General features: G+C 45.8%; 1 protein-coding gene across 3 annotated transcripts in view; it reads left to right on the forward strand.

Annotated features, from left to right (window-relative positions):
- LOC115165060 (AT-rich interactive domain-containing protein 3A) overlaps nt 1-18,855 on the forward strand; it is a 172,736-nt gene that overhangs the window by 38,177 nt on the left and 115,704 nt on the right. For 2 of the 3 annotated variants that reach the window (XM_029718093.1, XM_029718094.1), the window contains exon 2: nt 8,281-8,364. The exons of the other annotated variant lie outside the window; for it this stretch is intronic. In XM_029718093.1, coding sequence (XP_029573953.1) covers nt 8,281-8,364 — 84 coding nt within the window. The remainder of the gene's footprint in view (nt 1-8,280; nt 8,365-18,855) is intronic. 3 annotated transcript variants of the gene reach the window in all.

Consider the following 18,855-nt stretch of genomic DNA (forward strand, 5'->3'; position numbering starts at 1 on the left):
TGTACGGAGGAGCCAGACTGCTATTGTACGGAGGAGCCAGACTGCTATTGTACGGAGGAGACAGACTGCTATTGTAGAGGAGACAGACTGCTATTGTACGGAGGAGACAGACTGCTATTGTACGGAGGAGACAGACTGCTATTGTACGGAGGAGACAGACTGCTATTGTACGGAGGAGACAGACTGCTATTGTACGGAGGAGACAGACTGCTATTGTAGAGGAGACAGACTGCTATTGTACGGAGGAGACAGACTGCTATTGTACGGAGGAGACAGACTGCTATTGTATGGAGGAGACAGACTGCTATTGTACGGAGGAGACAGACTGCTATTGTACGGAGGAGACAGACTGCTATCGTACGGAGGAGACAGACTGCTATTGTACGGAGGAGACAGACTGCTATTGTAGAGGAGACAGACTGCTATCCATTGTAGAGGAGACAGACTCTGCTATCCACTATAGAGGAGACAGACTGCTATCCATTGTAGAGGAGACAGACTCTGCTATCTACTGTAGAGGAGACAGACTCTGCTATCCATTGAAGAGGAGACAGACTCTGCTATCCATTGAAGAGGAGACAGACTCTGCTATCCATTGAAGAGGAGACAGACTGCTATCCATTGAAGAGGAGACAGACTCTGCTATCCACTGTAGAGGAGGCAGACTGCTATCCATTGTGGAGGAGACAGACTCTGCTATCCATTGAAGAGGAGACAGATTCTGCTATCCACTATAGAGGAGACAGACTGCTATCCATTGAAGAGGAGACAGACTCTGCTATCCATTGTAGAGGAGACAGACTGCTATCCATTGTAGAGGAGACAGACTCTGCTATCCATTGAAGAGGAGACAGACTCTGCTATCCATTGAAGAGGAGACAGACTCTGCTATCCATTGAAGAGGAGACAGACTCTGCTATCCATTGAAGAGGAGACAGACTCTGCTATCCACTGTAGAGGAGACAGACTCTGCTATCCATTGAAGAGGAGACAGACTCTGCTATCCATTGTAGAGGAGACAGACTCTGCTATCCATTGAAGAGGAGACAGACTCTGCTATCCATTGAAGAGGAGACAGACTCTGCTATCAATTGAAGAGGAGACAGACTCTGCTATCCATTGAAGAGGAGACAGACTCTGCTATCCACTGTAGAGGAGACAGACTGCTATCCATTGTAGAGGAGACAGACTCTGCTATCCACTGTAGAGGAGACAGACTCTGCTATCCATCGAAGAGGAGTCCGACTCTGCTATCCATTGTGGAGGAGACAGACTGCTATCCAATGTAGAGGAGACAGACTGCTATCCATTGTAGAGGAGACAGACTGCTATCCAATGTAGAGGAGACAGACTGCTATCCATTGTAGAGGAGACAGACTCTGCTATCCATTGTAGAGGAGACAGACTCTGCTATCCACTGTAGAGGAGGCAGACTGCTATCCATTGTGGAGGAGACAGACTCTGCTATCCATTAAAGAGGAGACAGACTCTGCTGTCCATTGAAGAGGAGACAGATTCTGCTATCCACTATAGAGGAGACAGACTGCTATCCATTGAAGAGGAGACAGACTCTGCTATCCATTGTAGAGGAGACAGACTGCTATCCATTGTAGAGGAGACAGACTCTGCTATCCATTGAAGAGGAGACAGACTCTGCTATCCATTGAAGAGGAGACAGACTCTGCTATCCATTGAAGAGGAGACAAACTCTGCTATCCATTGAAGAGGAGACAAACTCTGCTATCCACTGTAGAGGAGACAGACTCTGCTATCCATTGAAGAGGAGACAGACTCTGCTATCCATTGAAGAGGAGACAGACTCTGCTATCCATTGAAGAGGAGACAGACTCTGCTATCTATTGAAGAGGAGACAGACTCTGCTATCCACTGTAGAGGAGACAGACTGCTATCCATTGCACCATGTATTTCCCACAGAGATGGGAAATTTCCCACTGCCTTCTCAGTGACACACACCCAGGAGATAAAGTGTAATGTCCAGATTTAATTCCTGTTCTATAAGTTGTTTAATGTACTTATAACAAACAGCAGCAGGGAAAAGGTAACCTGCTATGCCTTCCAAATGTATCCTTATTCCCTGTGTAGTGCACTACTTTTGACCAGGGCCCATGGCGCACTGTACTGTACTATAGATAGGGGACAAGGTACCATTTAGCATGCTGCCTTGAGCTTCATATACTGAACACATGGTACATACAGATACATTCAGCCTTGTTGACTTAGTGGGCCTGGGTATGAATGCCATTTCGCCTTGTTGACTTAGTGGGCCTGGGTATGAATGCCATTCAGCCTTGTTGACTTAGTGGGCTTGGGTATGAATGCCATTCAGCCTTGTTGACTTAGTAGGTCTGGGTATGAATGCCATTCAGCCTTGTTGATTTAGTGGGTCTGGGTGTTGCTGCCATTCAGCCTTGTTGACTTAGTGGGTCTGGGTGTTGCTGCCATTCAGCCTTGTTGACTTAGTGGGTCTGGGTGTTGCTGCCATTCAGCCTTGTTGATTTAGTGGGTCTGGGTGTTGCTGCCATTCAGCCTTGTTGACTTAGTGGGTCTGGGTGTTGCTGCCATTCAGCCTTGTTGATTTAGTGGGTCTGGGTGTTGCTGCCATTCAGCCTTGGCCTCTGGTCTGAAGTAGTGCTATATAGGGAATAGGGCGCCATTTTGGATTAGTTGGCCGTCATAAATGTCTGCCGCATCTGCGTGTCAACGGCCTTCCATGTATTGACGTGTGTGTGTGTGTGTGTGTGTGTATATATATGGTATTATCTCATATTCCCCTCAGTCAATATGGTATTACATCATATATTCCGGAAATTCTGGAAATTTTACAGAAATTTTACAGGGAAAGTTAGGCCCGGGAATTTGGGGAATTTTGCTTAAATTCATAAAAAAAGTTAACTTATGGCCTCCCGGGTGGCGCAGTGGTCTAAGGCACTGCATCACAGTGCTAGCTGTGCCACCAGAGATTCTGGGTTTGAGGCCAGGCTCTGCCACAGCCGGCCGCGACCGGGAGGCTCATGGGGCTACGCACAATTGGGCCAGCAAGGGACAACAGACACACCGGTCTCTACATTGCAGATGAGCTGAAGGCAGTCATCAATGACCTCGGACCACAGAAGGTATTTGCACCGGTGACAGACAATGCTGCGAACATGAAGGCTGCTTGGTCTAAAGTGGAGGAGTCCTACCCTCACATCACACCCATTGGCTGGGCTGCTCACGCATTGAATCTGCTCCTCAAGGACATCATGGCACTGAAAACAATGGATACACTCTACAAGAGAGCCAAAGGAAATGGTTAGGTATGTGAAGGGTCATCAAGTTATAGCAGCAATCTACACCAAGCAAAATGAGAAGAATAAAAGCACCACATTGAAGCTGCCCAGCAACACCCGTTGGGGTGGTGTTGTCATCATGTTTGACAGTCTCCTGAAGGGCAAGGAGTCTCTCCAAGAAGATCCTCCTGGATTATGTATTTTGGGAGAGAGTGGTAAGCAGCCTGAAACTCCTGAAACGTATAGCAGTAGCAATCGGATGTTCAGACTCTGCTTGCAGGTGTAAGAGAAGAAATCCGTACTGCCCTGCCCACTTCACTGTTGCTAACCAAGCAGAGGAAACTGCAGTTCTGAAATACATAAAACAGTGTGAAGACTGTAGCCCATACATGCCGCAGCGTACATGTTGGACCCCAAGTATGCTGGCAAGAGCATCCTGTCTGGTGCAGAGATCAACAAGGCCTATGGTGTCATCACTACCGTGTCTCGCCACCTTGGCCTGGATGAGGGCAAGGTTCTTGGCAGGCTGGCGAAGTACACTTCCAAGCAAGGGCTTTGGGATGGAGATGCAATATGGCAGTCTGGTGAAGTACACTTCCAAGCAAGGGCTTTGGGATGGAGATGCAATATGGCAGTCGTGCCAACATATCTCATCAGCCACCTGGTGGAAGGGACTTTGTGGATCTGAGGCTCTTTCCCCTGTTGCCTCCATCATCCTACAAATCTCACCAACATCAGCCACCTCAGAGCGCAATTGGTCCTTGTTTGGAAACACACACACCAAAGCACGCAACAGGCTGACCAATACAAGGTTTGAAAAACTGGTGGCCATCTGGGCAAATTTGAGGCTTTTTGAGCTTGACAACGAGCCATCCTCAACAAGGTTGGAAAGTGACAGTGAAGATGAGGCCTCAGAGTCTGATGTTCAAGAGGTGGACATTGAGAAGGTCCAGGGAGAAGACATGGAAGCCTGAGAGGAAGACAACCAAAGCTTTAGTTTCTACACTATCGTTTTACAGATGCATGTTGAAAACGTTTCTGGGAGATGTGATGGATCATTGGCGATCAATATTCCCTTTATTTTGTTGTTCAGTGGAATCATCCCATGTGAAGAGTCAACTAATTTAATTAATGTTCAGTTCGTAACTAAATTGTTTTTTTATTTCTATTGGAAGGATTTAATAATTTGCAATTATGTCCAGCAGGTATATCTCACTGGTCACCCCCAAAGCCAATTCTTACTTTGGCCGCCTTTCCTTCTAGTTCTCTGCTACCAATGACTGGAACGAACTGCAAAAATCTCTGAAGCTGGAGATTCTTACCTCCCTCACTAGCTTCCCGTTAATTCCCATATATTTCCGTTAATTCCTATATATTCCCTTTAATTCCCACAGAAAGTTTCCACCTCTGAATATTCCCCAAAATGTGCAACCCTAGTCGTGCTTAAGAACAGCCCTAAGCCGTGGTATATTGGCCATATACCACACCTCCCCAGGCCTTATGGCTTAAATATATTATTACGTTATATTGTATTATCTTATATATAATTGAGCGTAATCTTCTCCTGCTGTATTTGTTGTCCACTGGGCTGGCCATTCTGCCTGTCTGTCTGCCTGTCTGTCTGCCTGTCTGTCTGCCTGTCTGTCTGTCTGCCTGTCTGTCTGCCTGTCTGTCTGCCTGTCTGTCTGCCTGTCTGTCTGCCTGTCTGTCTGCCTGTCTGTAGGGTGTAAAGATCAGGTGTAACATAAATGAATTACCTTGTGTTAAGCCCTCTGACTAACACCTTTCTGTTTCATAACACCCCTGTCTGCTACTCTGCTGTATGCCATGCTTTAACTATATCTGGCTAAAAACATTGGATGAATGGAGATAATAGATAAAGAGAAACAGAGAGACATAATAACACTGTACAGTTGAAGTTCGAAGGTTTACATACACCTTAGACCAATACATTTAAAGTTTTTCACAATTCCTGACATTTAATCCTAGTAAAAATTCCCTGTCTTAGGTCAGTTAGGATCACCACTTTATTTTAAGAATGTGAAATGTCAGAATAATAGTAGAGAGAATTACTTATTTCAGCTTTTATTTCTTTCATCACATTCCCAGTGGGTCAGAAGTTTACATACACTCAATTAGTATTTGGTAGCATTGCCTTTAAATTGTTTAACTTGGGTCAAACGTTTCGGCTAGCCTTCTACAAGCTTCCCACAATAAATTGGGTGACTTTTGGCCCATTCCTCCTGACAGAGCTGGCGTAACTGAGTCAGGTTTGTAGGCCTCCTTGCTCGCACTCGCTTTTTCAGTTCTGCCCACAAATTTTCTATGGGATTGAGGTCAGGGCTTTGTGATGGCCACTCCAATACCTTGACTTTGTTGTCCTTAAGCCATTTTGCAACAACTTTGGAAGCATGCTTGGGGTCATTGTCCATTTGGAAGACCCATTGACGACCAAGCTTTAACTTCCTGACTGATGTCTTGAGATGTTGCTTCAATATATACACATAATTTTCCTGCCTCTTGATGCCATCTATTTTGTGAAGTGCACCAGTCCCTCCTGCAGCAAAGCACCCCCACAACATGATGCTGCCACCACCGTGCTTCACAGTTGGGATGGTGTTCTTCGGCTTGCAAGCCTCCCCCCTTTTCCTCCAAACATAACGATGGTCATTATGGCCAAACAGTTCTATTTTTGTTTCATCAGACCAGAGGACATTTCTCCAAAAAGTATGATATTTGTCCCCATGTGCAGTTGCAAACCGTAGTTTGGCTTTTTATGGTGGTTTTGCAGCAGTGGCTTCTTCCTTACTGAGCGGCCTTTCAGGTTATGACGATATAGGACTAGTTTTACTGTGGATAGAGATACTTTTGTACCTGTTTCCTCCAGCATCTTCACAAGGTCCTTTGCTGTTGTTCTGGGATTGATTTGCACTTTTTGCACCAAAGTACATTCATCTCTAGGAGACAGAACGTGTCTCCTTCCTGAGCGGTATGACGGCTGCGTGGTCCCATGGTGTTTATACTTGTGTACTATTGTTTGTACAGATGAACGTGGTACCTTCAGCCGTTTGGAAATTGCTCCCAAAGATGAACCAGACTTGTGGAGGTCTACTTTTTTTTCTGAGGTCTTGGCTGATTTCTTTAGATTTTTCCATGATGTCAAGCAAAGAGGCACTGAGTTTGAAGGTAGGCCTTGAAATACATCCACAGGTACACCTCCAATTGACTTAAATGATGTCAATTAGCCTATCAGAAGCTTCTAAAGCCATGACATAATTTTCTGGAATTTTCCAAGCTGTTTAATAAAGGCACAGTCAACTTAGTGTATGTAAACTTCTGACCCTCTGGAATTGTGATACAGGGAATTATAAGTGAAATAATCTGTCTGTCAACAATTGTTGGAAAAATGACTTGTGTCATGCACACAGTAGATGTCCTAACCGACTTGCCAAAACTATAGTTTGTTAACAAGACATTTGTGGAGTGGTTGAAAAACAAGTTTTAATGACTCCAACCTAAGTGTATGTAAACTTCCGACTTCAATTGTATATATACAGAATATGACATTTGTAATGTCTTTATTCTTCAGGAACTTCTGTGAGTGTAATGTTTACTGTTCATTTTTATTGTTTCTTTCACTTTTGTATTTTATCTCTTCCTCTCTCTTCCTGTTATCTGTCTGTTATCACTCCTCCTTCCTGTTGCTGAGGCAACTAACATCATCCACATTGAATGGTTTTGCATGAACTAGCTCCATGCTAAACTCTTTACATCCATTTAGCATCTTAATCCCCCTCGGGATTATACATTTTAATTTCCCTTTATATTAAAGAGGGCTGTTCCTATTAGATCCACGGTGGGGACTAAATGTTTATCAGGTTGTGGTCAGGTTGTGGTCAGGTTGTGGTCAGGTTGTGTTCAGGTTGTGTTCAGGTTGTGGTCAGGTTGTGGTGAGTGTGTGGTCAGGTTGTGGTCAGGTTGTGTTCAGGTTATGGTCAGGTTGTGGTCAGGTTGTGGTCAGGTTGTGGTGAGTGTGTGGTCAGGTTGTGGTCAGGTTGTGTTCAGGTTGTGGTCAGGTTGTGGTCAGGTTGTGGTCAGGTTGTGGTCAGGTTGTGGTGAGTGTGTGGTCAGGTTGTGGTCAGGTTGTGGTCAGGTTGTGGTCAGGTTGTGTTCAGGTTGTGGTCAGGTTGTGGTCAGATTGTGGTGAGTGTGTGGTCAGGTTGTGACCAGTGTGTGTTCAGATTGTGGTCAGGTTGTGGTCAGATTGTGTTCAGGTTGTGGTCAGGTTGTGGTCAGATTGTGTTCAGGTTGTGGTCAGGTTGTGGTCAGATTGTGGTCAGGTTGTGTTCAGGTTGTGGTCAGATTGTGTTCAGGTTGTGTTCAGGTTGTGGTCAGGTTGTGGTGAGTGTGTGGTCAGGTTGTGGTCAGGTTGTGGTCAGGTTGTGGTCAGGTTGTGTTCAGGTTGTGGTCAGGTTGTGTTCAGGTTGTGGTCAGGTTGTGGTCAGATTGTGTTCAGGTTGTGGTCAGGTTGTGTTCAGGTTGTGGTCAGGTTGTGTTCAGGTTGTGTTCAGGTTGTGGTCAGGTTGTGTTCAGGTTGTGGTCAGGTTGTGTTCAGGTTGTGGTCAGGTTGTGGTCAGATTGTGTTCAGGTTGTGGTCAGGTTGTGGTCAGGTTGTGTTCAGGTTGTGGTCAGGTTGTGGTCAGGTTGTGGTCAGGTTGTGGTCAGGTTGTGGTCAGGTTGTGGTCAGGTTGTGGTCAGGTTGTGTTCAGGTTGTGGTCAGGTTGTGGTCAGGTTGTGTTCAGGTTGTGGTCAGGTTGTGGTCAGGTTGTGTTCAGGTTGTGGTCAGGTTGTGGTCAGGTTGTGGTCAGGTTGTGGTCAGGTTGTGTTCAGATTGTGGTCAGGTTGTGTTCAGGTTGTGGTCAGGTTGCTTGTTTTCCTTCTCCTCCACTGAAGAGATTATCATCTGTTTCATCCTTTAAAATGTGTTCAGTCAGGACAAGGCAGTTCGCCAGAGAGGAAGCTGGGAAATTCAAGTGTCGGTATCGGTGGCGGCTCCTCGTCTCTGATTCAGGAGGTCAGTAACCCTACCCCCACACCTAACCTAACCCCCACAACCAACCCCACCACTAACCCCACCCCCAACCCCACCCCCACACCAAACCCCACCCCCACACCTAACCCCACCCCCACAACCAACCCCACCCCTAACCCCACCCCCAACCCCACCCCACCCCAACACCCACACCAAACCCCACCCCCACACCACAACCAACCCCATGCCCACCCCTAACCCCACACCTAACCCCACCCCCACCCCCACACCCACACCTAACCCCACCCCCACCCCTAACCCCACCCCCACCCCTAACCCCACCCCCACACCTAACCCCACCCCCAACCCCACCCCCACACATACACCTAACCCCACCCCCAACCCCACACCCACACCTAACCCCACCCCCACCCCCAACCCCACCCCCACACCCACACCTAACCCCACCCCCACATCCAACCCCACGCCCACCCCTAACCCCACACCTAACCCACACCTAACCCCACCCCCACCCCTTACCCCACCCCCACACCTAACCCCACCCCCACACCTAACCCCACCCCCACCACCTGCCAACCCCTCTTATACGCTGCTGCTACTCTCTGTTTATCATATATGCATAGTCACTTTAACCATATCTACATGTACATACTACCTCAATCAGCCTGACTTACCGGTGCCTGTATGTAGCCTCTCTACTGTATATAACCTCTCTACTGTATATAACCTCTCTACTGTCTATAGCCTCTACTGTATATAGCCTCTCTACTGTATATAACCTCTCTACTGTATATAACCTCTCTACTGTATATAACCTCTCTACTGTCTATAGCCTCTCTACTGTATATAGCCTCTCTACTGTATATAGCCTCTCTACTGTATATAACCTCTCTACTGTATATAACCTCTCTACTGTCTATAGCCTCTCTACTGTATGTAGCCTCTCTACTGTATATAACCTCTCTACTGTATATAGCCTCTCTACTGTATATAGCCTCTCTACTGTATATAGCCTCTCTACTGTATATAGCTTCTCTACTGTATATAACCTCTCTACTTTTATAGCCTCTCTACTGTATATAGCCTCTCTACTGTATATAGCCTCTCTACTGTATATAGCCTCTACTGTATATAGTCTCTCTACTGTATATAGCCTCGCTACTGTATATAGCCTCTCTACTGTATATAGCCTCTCTACTGTATAGCCTCTCTACTGTATATAGCCTCTCTACTGTATATAGCCTCGCTACTGTATATAGCCTCTCTACTGTATATAGCCTCTACTGTATATAGCCTCTCTACTGTATATAGCCTCTCTACTGTATTTAGCCTCGCTACTGTATATAGCCTCGCTACTGTATATAGCCTCTCTACTGTATATAGACTCTCTACTGTATATAGCCTCTCTACTGTATATAGCCTCTCTACTGTATATAGACTCTACTATATAGCCTCTCTACTGTATATAGCCTCGCTACTGTATATAGCCTCTACTATATAGCCTCTCTACTGTATATAGCCTCTCTACTATTATAGCCTCTCTACTGTATATAGCCTCTCTACTGTATATAGCCTCTCTACTGTATATAGCCTCTACTATATAGCCTCTCTACTGTATATAGCCTCGCTACTGTATATAGCCTCTACTATATAGCCTCTCTACTGTATATAGCCTCGCTACTGTATATAGCCTCTCTACTATATAGCCTCTCTACTGTATATAGCCTCTCTACTGTATATAGCCTCTCTAGTGTTATAGCCTCTCTCCTGTATATAGCCTCTACTGTTATAGCCTCTACTGTTATAGCTTCTCTACTGTATATAGCCTCTCTACTGTATATAGCCTCTCTACTGTATATAGCCTCTCTACTGTATATAGCCTCTCTACTGTTATAGCTTCTCTACTGTTTATAGCCTCTCTACTGTATATAGCCTCTCTACTGTATATAGCCTCCCTACTGTATATAGCCTCACTACTGTATATAGCCTCTCTACTGTATATAGCCTCTCTACTGTATATAGCCTCGCTACTGTATATAGCCTCTCTACTGTATACAGCCTCTCTACTGTATACAGCCTCTCTACTGTATATAGCCTCTCTACTGTATATAGCCTCTCTACTGTATATAGCCTCTCTACTGTATACAGCCTCTACTGTATACAGCCTCTCTACTGTATACAGCCTCTCTACTGTATATAGCCTCTCTACTGTATATAGCCTCTACTGTATATAGCCTCTACTGTATATAGCCTCTACTGTATATAGTCTCTCTACTGTATATAGCCTCTCTACTGTATATAGCCTCTCTACTGTATATAGCCTGTCTTTTTACTGTTGTTTTATTTCTTTACCTACCTATTGTTCACCTAATACCTTTTTTGCACTATTGGTTAGAGCCTGTAAGTAAGCATTTCACTGCACACGTGACAAATACACTTTGATTTGATAGGTTCTATAGGTTAGGTTATATAGGTTAGGTTCTATAGGTTAGCTATACAATAGGTTATATAGGTTAGCTATATAATAGGTTCTATAGGTTAGGTTCTATGGGTTAGCTATATGATAGGTTCTATAGGTACATTGAAACAAATTAACTTTACACAGGCTTTAACAAAACACGGCTTGTAACAAAAATAAATAGGCTTTAACGAAACACGGCTTGTAACAAAAAATTAAAAATTAGCAGAAAGCTTTAGTTGTGGTTTGGTCTTCCCTGTGGCTCAGTTGGTAGAGCATGGTGTTTGCAATGCCAGGGTTGTGGGTTCGATTCCCACGGGGGGCCAGTACGGAGAAAAAAAATAAAAAATAAAAAGTATGAAATTAAATGTATGCATTCACTACTGTAAGTCGCTCTGGATAAGAGTGTCTGCTAAAATGACTAAAAGTTGTCAATTCCTCACGCTGCTGTTTCCAATGTCTTATCATCGACTCATTAAGACCAAGCTCCCGTGCAGCAGCTCTATTTCCTTTTCCAACAGCCAGATCAATCGCCTTCAACTTGAAAGCTGCATCATATGCATTTCTCCGTGTCTTTGCCATGATGAGGGTGACAAAATGACTACCATAATCAGAATGATGGGAAGTTTGAGAGCGCTCGATTTAATCTAAACAGTAAACAAAAAAGTTGTTTGACCTTAACCCGTTCGGCAATTTCATTGGTCTAATGAAAGCTTCATGCCGCCAAAAAACTGAGCACGTCACAGAATGTGTTTTTTTGGAAAAAAAGCGGGAAAAATCCATATATTAGCCTCATCATTGTTTAAGCCGCGAGGTTCAAAGCGTGGGAAAAAAGATGCGACTTATAGTCCAGAATTTACGGTAATAGGTTCTATAGGTTAGGTTCTATAGGTTAGCTATATAATAGGTTCTATAGGTTAGGTATGTGCTATGTTCTATATGTTAGGTTTTATAGGTTAGCTATATAATAGGTTCTATAGGTTAGGTATGTGCTATGTTCTATATGTTAGGTTTTATAGGTTAGCTATATGATATGTTCTATAGGTTAGCTATACAATAGGTTATATAGGTTAGCTATATAATAGGTTCTATAGGTTAGGTTCTATAGGTTAGGTATATAATAGGTTCTATAGGTTAGCTATATAATAGGTTATATAGGTTAGGTTCTATAGGTTAGCTATATAATAGGTTATATAGGTTAGGTTCTATAGGTTAGCTATTTGATAGGTTATATAGGTTAGCTATATAATAGGTCCTATAGGTTAGCTATATGATAGGTTCTATAGGTTAGCTATATAATAGGTTATATAGGTTAGCTATATAATAGGTTATATAGGTTAGCTATATAATAGGTTATATAGGTTAGCTATATAATAGGTTATAAAACTGTAATGTTTTACTACAAAACATAGAAAAGCGCAATTTTCACAGTTGTTGATGTTGGGGTGGTGCTGGAGATACAACACCTAATGCAATGTTTCCATTCTGGAGGTCATTTTGAAATGTCCCTTTAATACAACACCTAATGCAATGCTTCCACTCTGGAGGTCATTTTGAAATGTCCCTTTAATACAACACCTAATGCAATGCTTCCATTCTGGAGGTCATTTTGAAATGTCCCTTTAATACAACACCAAATGCAATGCTTCCACTCTGGAGGTCAATGGCCTTTGCAATGTCTTATAAACAACAGCATTTGAAAGAGAGGAAAACAACTTGTTTTGATTGCTTTAGAAATGTCTTTGATAGTTGAGGTCAGTCTCCTTTCCTCAGACAGACGTTCTTCATGGAATGGCCCGGGGGCCTTTCTTTTAGTTGGTACCGGTGCTTTCTGAGTTATTTCCTGTGTCATTTAGTTTGATTTCATTAGATAGCAGACAGTCCATCCTCATGTCCATCTCAACCCGTCTCTAGAAGATGAAGAGAATTAAGACATTACGCATCAATGAGTCCATTTTTTTCTGTTTATGAAGAATTCCCAGTGGAATCCCTGAGCCAGTCGGGAAATAGTTTGTTCTTTCGGCAGGTTACCGAACACCTCAGAGTGAACGTAGTGTGTTAAGGGTGTTAGATTGTGCACTGGATGAGGAAAAAAAGGCAATAGGAAGAGGACACACTAGTTGATTAATGCCATTAAAGTCATATCCATATTAACTGTAGTAAAGAGGAATCCTCCCCCAAAAGCCTGGGTCTCAGCTGCTCTACCGCCAGGATCAGGAAAGAAATCAGTAAATTCAGATTGAAAGTGTAGTTTGAATCAATACAAACCTGATATAGTTCCTAAAACACTCTATATAGATCCTCTGGTGTTAGAAGGAAACAGTTGGTCTTCCTTTCTTTGTTTTCCCTGGTCAGATAGCACGGAGGAATAACATTGCAAAAAACAAAGGAAGGTTATAATCGCAATGGTGTCATTTTTTGGGGGGGCTTGATCCCCTTTCCGTGGGGACATACTGTTAAGGTGGCTATTTTGATTCAGGCCTCAACTGTGTGAGATAAAGATGAAACTTTTTTTTTTTTTAAGAAATGATAATGCATTCTGATTAATTTGCTCCACATACAATACCTGCCCCACTAAAACTCTATAGTGATCTCAATCAGCCCAGGACATGAGTCCATTCTCCCTAAATAAAGACTAATGACAATTTTTTTTCCCCCCTTATCAATTTAATTCATAGCCTGTCAGCGCTCCTTCCTGACAAATGTTCGGTTGGCCGTAGTAGGAGCCACACTCGCTGGGAGGAGAGGAGAGAGCATTATTCAGACTGCCTCACATGAGGGATGAAAAATCTATATTAGCCCCTATGGAAGAAAAAAAGCAGAGGCCAATGGAAGCCGATATCATTCTGGAGGGAAAGAGGAAGTCCGCACTTAAAACAATGGTCAACAGTGGTCTTGTCTTAAAACAATGGTCAACAGTGGTCTTGTCTTAAATGGTCAACAGTGGTCTTGTCTTAAAACAATGGTCAACAGTGGTCTTGTCTTAAATGGTCAACAGTGGTCCTTTCTTAAAACAATGGTCAACAGTGGTCTTGTCGTACAACAATGGTCAACAGTGGTCTTGTATTAAAACAATGGTCAGCAGTGGCCTTGTCTTAAACCAATGGTCAACAGTGGTCTTATCTTAAAACAATGGTCAACAGTGGTCTTGTCTTAAATGGTCAACAGTGGTCTTTTCTTAAAACAATGGTCAACAGTGGTCTTGTCTTAAAACAATGGTCAACAGTGGTCTTATCTTAAAACAATGGTCAACAGTGGTCTTATCTTAAAACAATGGTCAACAGTGGTCTTGTCTTAAAACAATGGTCAACAATGGTCTTGTCATACAACAATGGTCAACAGTGGTCTTGTCTTAAACCAATGGTCAACAGTGGTCTTATCTTAAAACAATGGTCAACAGTGGTCTTATCTTAAAACAATGGTCAACAGTGGTCTTGTCTTAAAACAATGGTCAACAATGGTCTTGTCATACAACAATGGTCAACAGTGGTCTTGTCTTAAACCAATGGTCAACAGTGGTCTTGTCTTAAAACAATGGTCAACAGTGGTCTTGTCTTAAAACAATGGTCAACAGTGGTCTTATCTTAAAACAATGGTCAACAGTGGTCTTGTTTTTAGCATCAAGCAGACCCAAGTGGCCCAGGAAAGGGGGTTGGACTCTCACTCTCTCTCTCTCTCTCTAACTAATAAATATTTATAACAGAAAACTAAGGAAATGAAGCTCCGCATGGCCCTCGGACCGGCTGCACGGTTCAGTGGCCAGACCTATTCACAGCACCGTCATACCTAGATCTTTCCATGTGATCCCCGTGATGTCGGCTAGGATTGATTTCAATTCCTTTGACTGAGCAGAAACATGAATTAACACATCACGCCCATTCCTGTAGTAAATGAATGATGATTTTTGTCAATCATTGTTAAATGATATACACACATTGTCCTTGCTGCCCACCCCAAGTCTGTGTGTTTAAGGGGATCCTATTTTTATCAGCTGTTGAATGGGTAATGTGAAATCTTAACAGGATGTCACGTCCTGGCCAGTATATAAGGTTAATTGTTTGTAGTTTGGTCAGGGCGTGACAGAGGGTATTTGTTTTATGTGGTTCAGGGTGGTGTGTTTGGTTTAAGGGTGTTTGTTTTAGTAATTCCGGGTGTTGGTTTGTTTAGGTATTTCTATGTGGAGTCTAGTATGTCTGTTTCTATGTCTGGTGAATTGGTGTTGGGACTCTCAGTTGAAGGCAGGTGTTTTCTATCTGCCTTTGATTGAGAGTCTCATAAATGAGGGTGTGTTTGTGTTTGTGTTTTGTGGGTGATTGTTCTGTGTAAGCACTATGCTTTGACAGACTGTTAGTTGTTCGTATTTTGTTATTTTTGTATGTTCATTTTTGTAGTGAATAAAAATCAAGATGAGCATTCACGAACCTGCTGCGTATTGGTCCACATTTTCAGACGACGATTTCGTTATATCGTCAGAGGACGAAGACAACCGTGACAGAATCACCCACCACCAAAGGACCAAGCAGCAGAGGAAGGAGCAGAAGGCGTTCGAGTTGGACTGGCGGGAGAAGTGGACTTGGGAAGAAGTTCTGGACGGGGCCGGACCTTGGCATCAGGCTGGGGAGTATCGCCGCCCGCAGTGGGAAATAGAAGCAGCCAAGGCAGAGAGGCGTTGGTACGAGGCCAGAGTGGACGCGCTGAAGGAGATGCACGAGAGGCACCCCCAAGAAAATTTTGGGGGGGGGCACACGGGTAGTTTGGCTAGGCGAAGGAAGAGCCGGAAGCCAGCTACCCGTGGTTATATGGAGGAGCGTATGAGGTGGGGAGCGCCATGTTTTGCTGAGAAGCGCAATATCTCACCCATACGCACGCACAGTCCGGTGCGAGTTATTCCAGCCCCTCGCAGGTGCCGTGCTAGAGCGGGCATCCAGCCTGGTAGGAGGATGCCTGCGCAGCGCATCTGGTCGCCGGTACGCCTCCGAGGACCAGGCTACCCAACTCCCGCTCTACGCACGGCTACCATCAAGCCCCTGCACAGCCCAGTCTGCCCTGTACGAGCACTCCGCTCGTGCAGGGCTACTAGTTCCATCGAGCCAAGGCGGGTTGTGCAGGAGGTAAGATCTAGACCGGCTGTGCGCCTCCATAGCCCTGGGTTTCCAGCTCCTGTCTCTCGTGCGGACCCGGAAGTGCGTCCACCCAGTCCGACTCGTCCTGTTCCCGCTCCCCGCACTAAACGGCAAGTGCGTAAACCCAGCCTCGCCAGTCAACAGTCGTCGGAGCTGCCCGTCAGTCAACAGTCGTCGGAGCTGCCCGTCAGTCAACAGTCGTCGGAGCTGCCCGTCAGTCAACAGTCGTCGGAGCTGCCCGTCAGTCAACAGTCGTCGGAGCTGCCCGTCAGTCAACAGTCGTCGGAGCTGCCCGTCAGTCAACAGTCGTCGGAGCTGCCCGTCAGTCAACAGTCGTCGGAGCTGCCCGTCAGTCAACAGTCGCCGGAGTGGTCAGACTGCGCTGAACTGCCGGAGTGGCCAGACTGCGCTGAACTGCCGGAGTGGCCAGACTGCGCTGAACTGCCGGAGTGGCCAGACTGCCCTGAACTGCCGGAGTGGCCAGACTGCCCTGAACTGCCGGAGTGGCCAGACTGCCCTGAACTGCCGGAGTGGCCAGACTGCCCTGAACTGCCGGAGTGGCCAGACTGCCCTGAACTGCCGGAGTGGCCAGTCTGCCCTGAACTGCCGGAGTGGCCAGTCTGCCCTGAACTGCCGGAGTGGCCAGTCTGCCCTGAACTGCCGGAGTGGCCAGTCTGCCCTGAACTGCCGGAGTGGCCAGTCTGCCCTGAACTGCCGGAGTGGCCAGTCTGCCCTGAACTGCCGGAGTGGCCAGTCTGCCCTGAACTGCCGGAGTGGCCAGACTGCCCTGACCTGCCGGAGCTGACAGACTGCCCTGACCTGCCGGAGCTGACAGACTGCCCTGACCTGCCGGAGCTGACAGACTGCCCTGACCTGCCGGAGCTGACAGACTGCCCTGACCTGCCGGAGCCGACAGACTGCCCAGACCGCCCCGAGCCGACAGACTGCCCAGACCGCCCCGAGCCGACAGACTGCCCAGACCGCCCCGAGCCGACAGACTGCCCAGACCGCCCCGAGCCGACAGACTGCCCAGACCGCCCCGAGCCGACAGACTGCCCAGACCGCCCCGAGCCGACAGACTGCCCAGACCGCCCCGAGCCGACAGACTGCCCCGAACTGCCAGACTGCCCAGACTGCCTGGAACGGCCAGAACCTGAGCCGCCTCCAATATAGGTGGGTTGGGGAGGGGGGGTGTAGCACAGTGCCGTCGTTGACGGCAGCCACCCTCCCTTCCCTCCCTTTAGTAAGGGGGAATTGTTCTTTTAGGTATTGTTTGGGGGTATTTTTTTTGTTTGTTTTTGTTTTTAAGGTGCTTCTGGGGTAGCACCTTTAAGGGGGGGGTACTGTCACGTCCTGGCCAGTATATAAGGTTAATTGTTTGTAGTTTGGTCAGGGCGTGACAGAGGGTATTTGTTTTATGTGGTTCAGGGTGGTGTGTTTGGTTTAAGGGTGTTTGTTTTAGTAATTCCGGGTGTTGGTTTGTTTAGGTATTTCTATGTGGAGTCTAGTATGTCTGTTTCTATGTCTGGTGAATTGGTGTTGGGACTCTCAGTTGAAGGCAGGTGTTTTCTATCTGCCTTTGATTGAGAGTCTCATAAATGAGGGTGTGTTTGTGTTTGTGTTTTGTGGGTGATTGTTCTGTGTAAGCACTATGCTTTGACAGACTGTTAGTTGTTCGTATTTTGTTATTTTTGTATGTTCATTTTTGTAGTGAATAAAAATCAAGATGAGCATTCACGAACCTGCTGCGTATTGGTCCACATTTTCAGACGACGATTTCGTTATATCGTCAGAGGACGAAGACAACCGTGACACAGGAGCTTGGCTTGACACTCTGTTTCTGTTTGGGACTGACCCACGTCCCCTAACCCTGTGTTAGGACGCTACTTACTGCTCTGATTACTGCTCCCGAGGCTGTGTCCCAAAATGGCTCCCTATTCCCTATACTGTAGAGTGCACTCCTTTCGATCAGGGCCCATAAGACCGTGGTCTAAAGTAGTGCACAGTATAGCGAATAGGGTGCCATTTGGGACACAAGACCCTGGATTCCTCAGTTGGTCAGAGATCACTAAAGGATCACACTAACCCTCATATGATTTGTATGAGGTGAAAATAAGTGAGTGGTAAACTGTGTAGGCTGATATGGCCTCAGGACAGCTGGCAGTTTGTTAATAGTACTAATCCGTCAGCCTGTAAAATCCCATAGGGATGTGATGTTCATGGTGTCGCCTTCCCTGTGGCTCAGTTGGTAGAGCATGGTGTGTGCAACGCCAGGGTTGTGGGTTTGATTCCCACGGGGGGCCAGTACAAAAAAAAAAAAAAATGCATGAAATGAAAATGAAATGTATGAAATGTATGTATTCACTACTGTAAGTCCCTCTGGATAAGAGCGTCTGCTAAATATGTAAAATGTAAATGTAATGTAAATGTCACTGCTCGCCACACTACTAGCCACACTGCTAGGCGAGGCTAAGGCTAGCGTCAGGCCATACTGCTGGCCACACTGCTAGGTGAGGCTAAGGCTAGCGTCAGGCCATACTGCTAGCCACACTGCTAGGTGAGGTCAAGGCTAGCGTCAGGTGATACTGCTAGCCACACTGCTAGGCGAGGCTAAGGCTAGCGTCAGGCCATACTGCTAGGCTAGCGTCATGTGATATTGCTAGCCAATCTGCTAGCCACACTGCTAGGCGAGGCTAAGGCTAGCGTCAGGCCATACTGCTAGCCACACTGCTAGGCGTGAGTTACATAGGGGGGTGACACACTGCTTTTCCTCTTTAATAATTCAAAGACCCCAGCCGTCACTAATGTCATTGTGTCGACTGAAGCAGATAGAAAACATCAGTCACGGTTGCTGTAATGGAGCCTACTTTACTTTCTCAGCTTGACTTGTGACAACAAAGACAAGAGTTTAGCCTGTACATGTTGAAGAAC

Source organism: Salmo trutta, chromosome 27 (assembly GCF_901001165.1).
Source record: "Salmo trutta chromosome 27, fSalTru1.1, whole genome shotgun sequence".
Lineage (NCBI taxonomy): Eukaryota > Metazoa > Chordata > Actinopteri > Salmoniformes > Salmonidae > Salmo > Salmo trutta.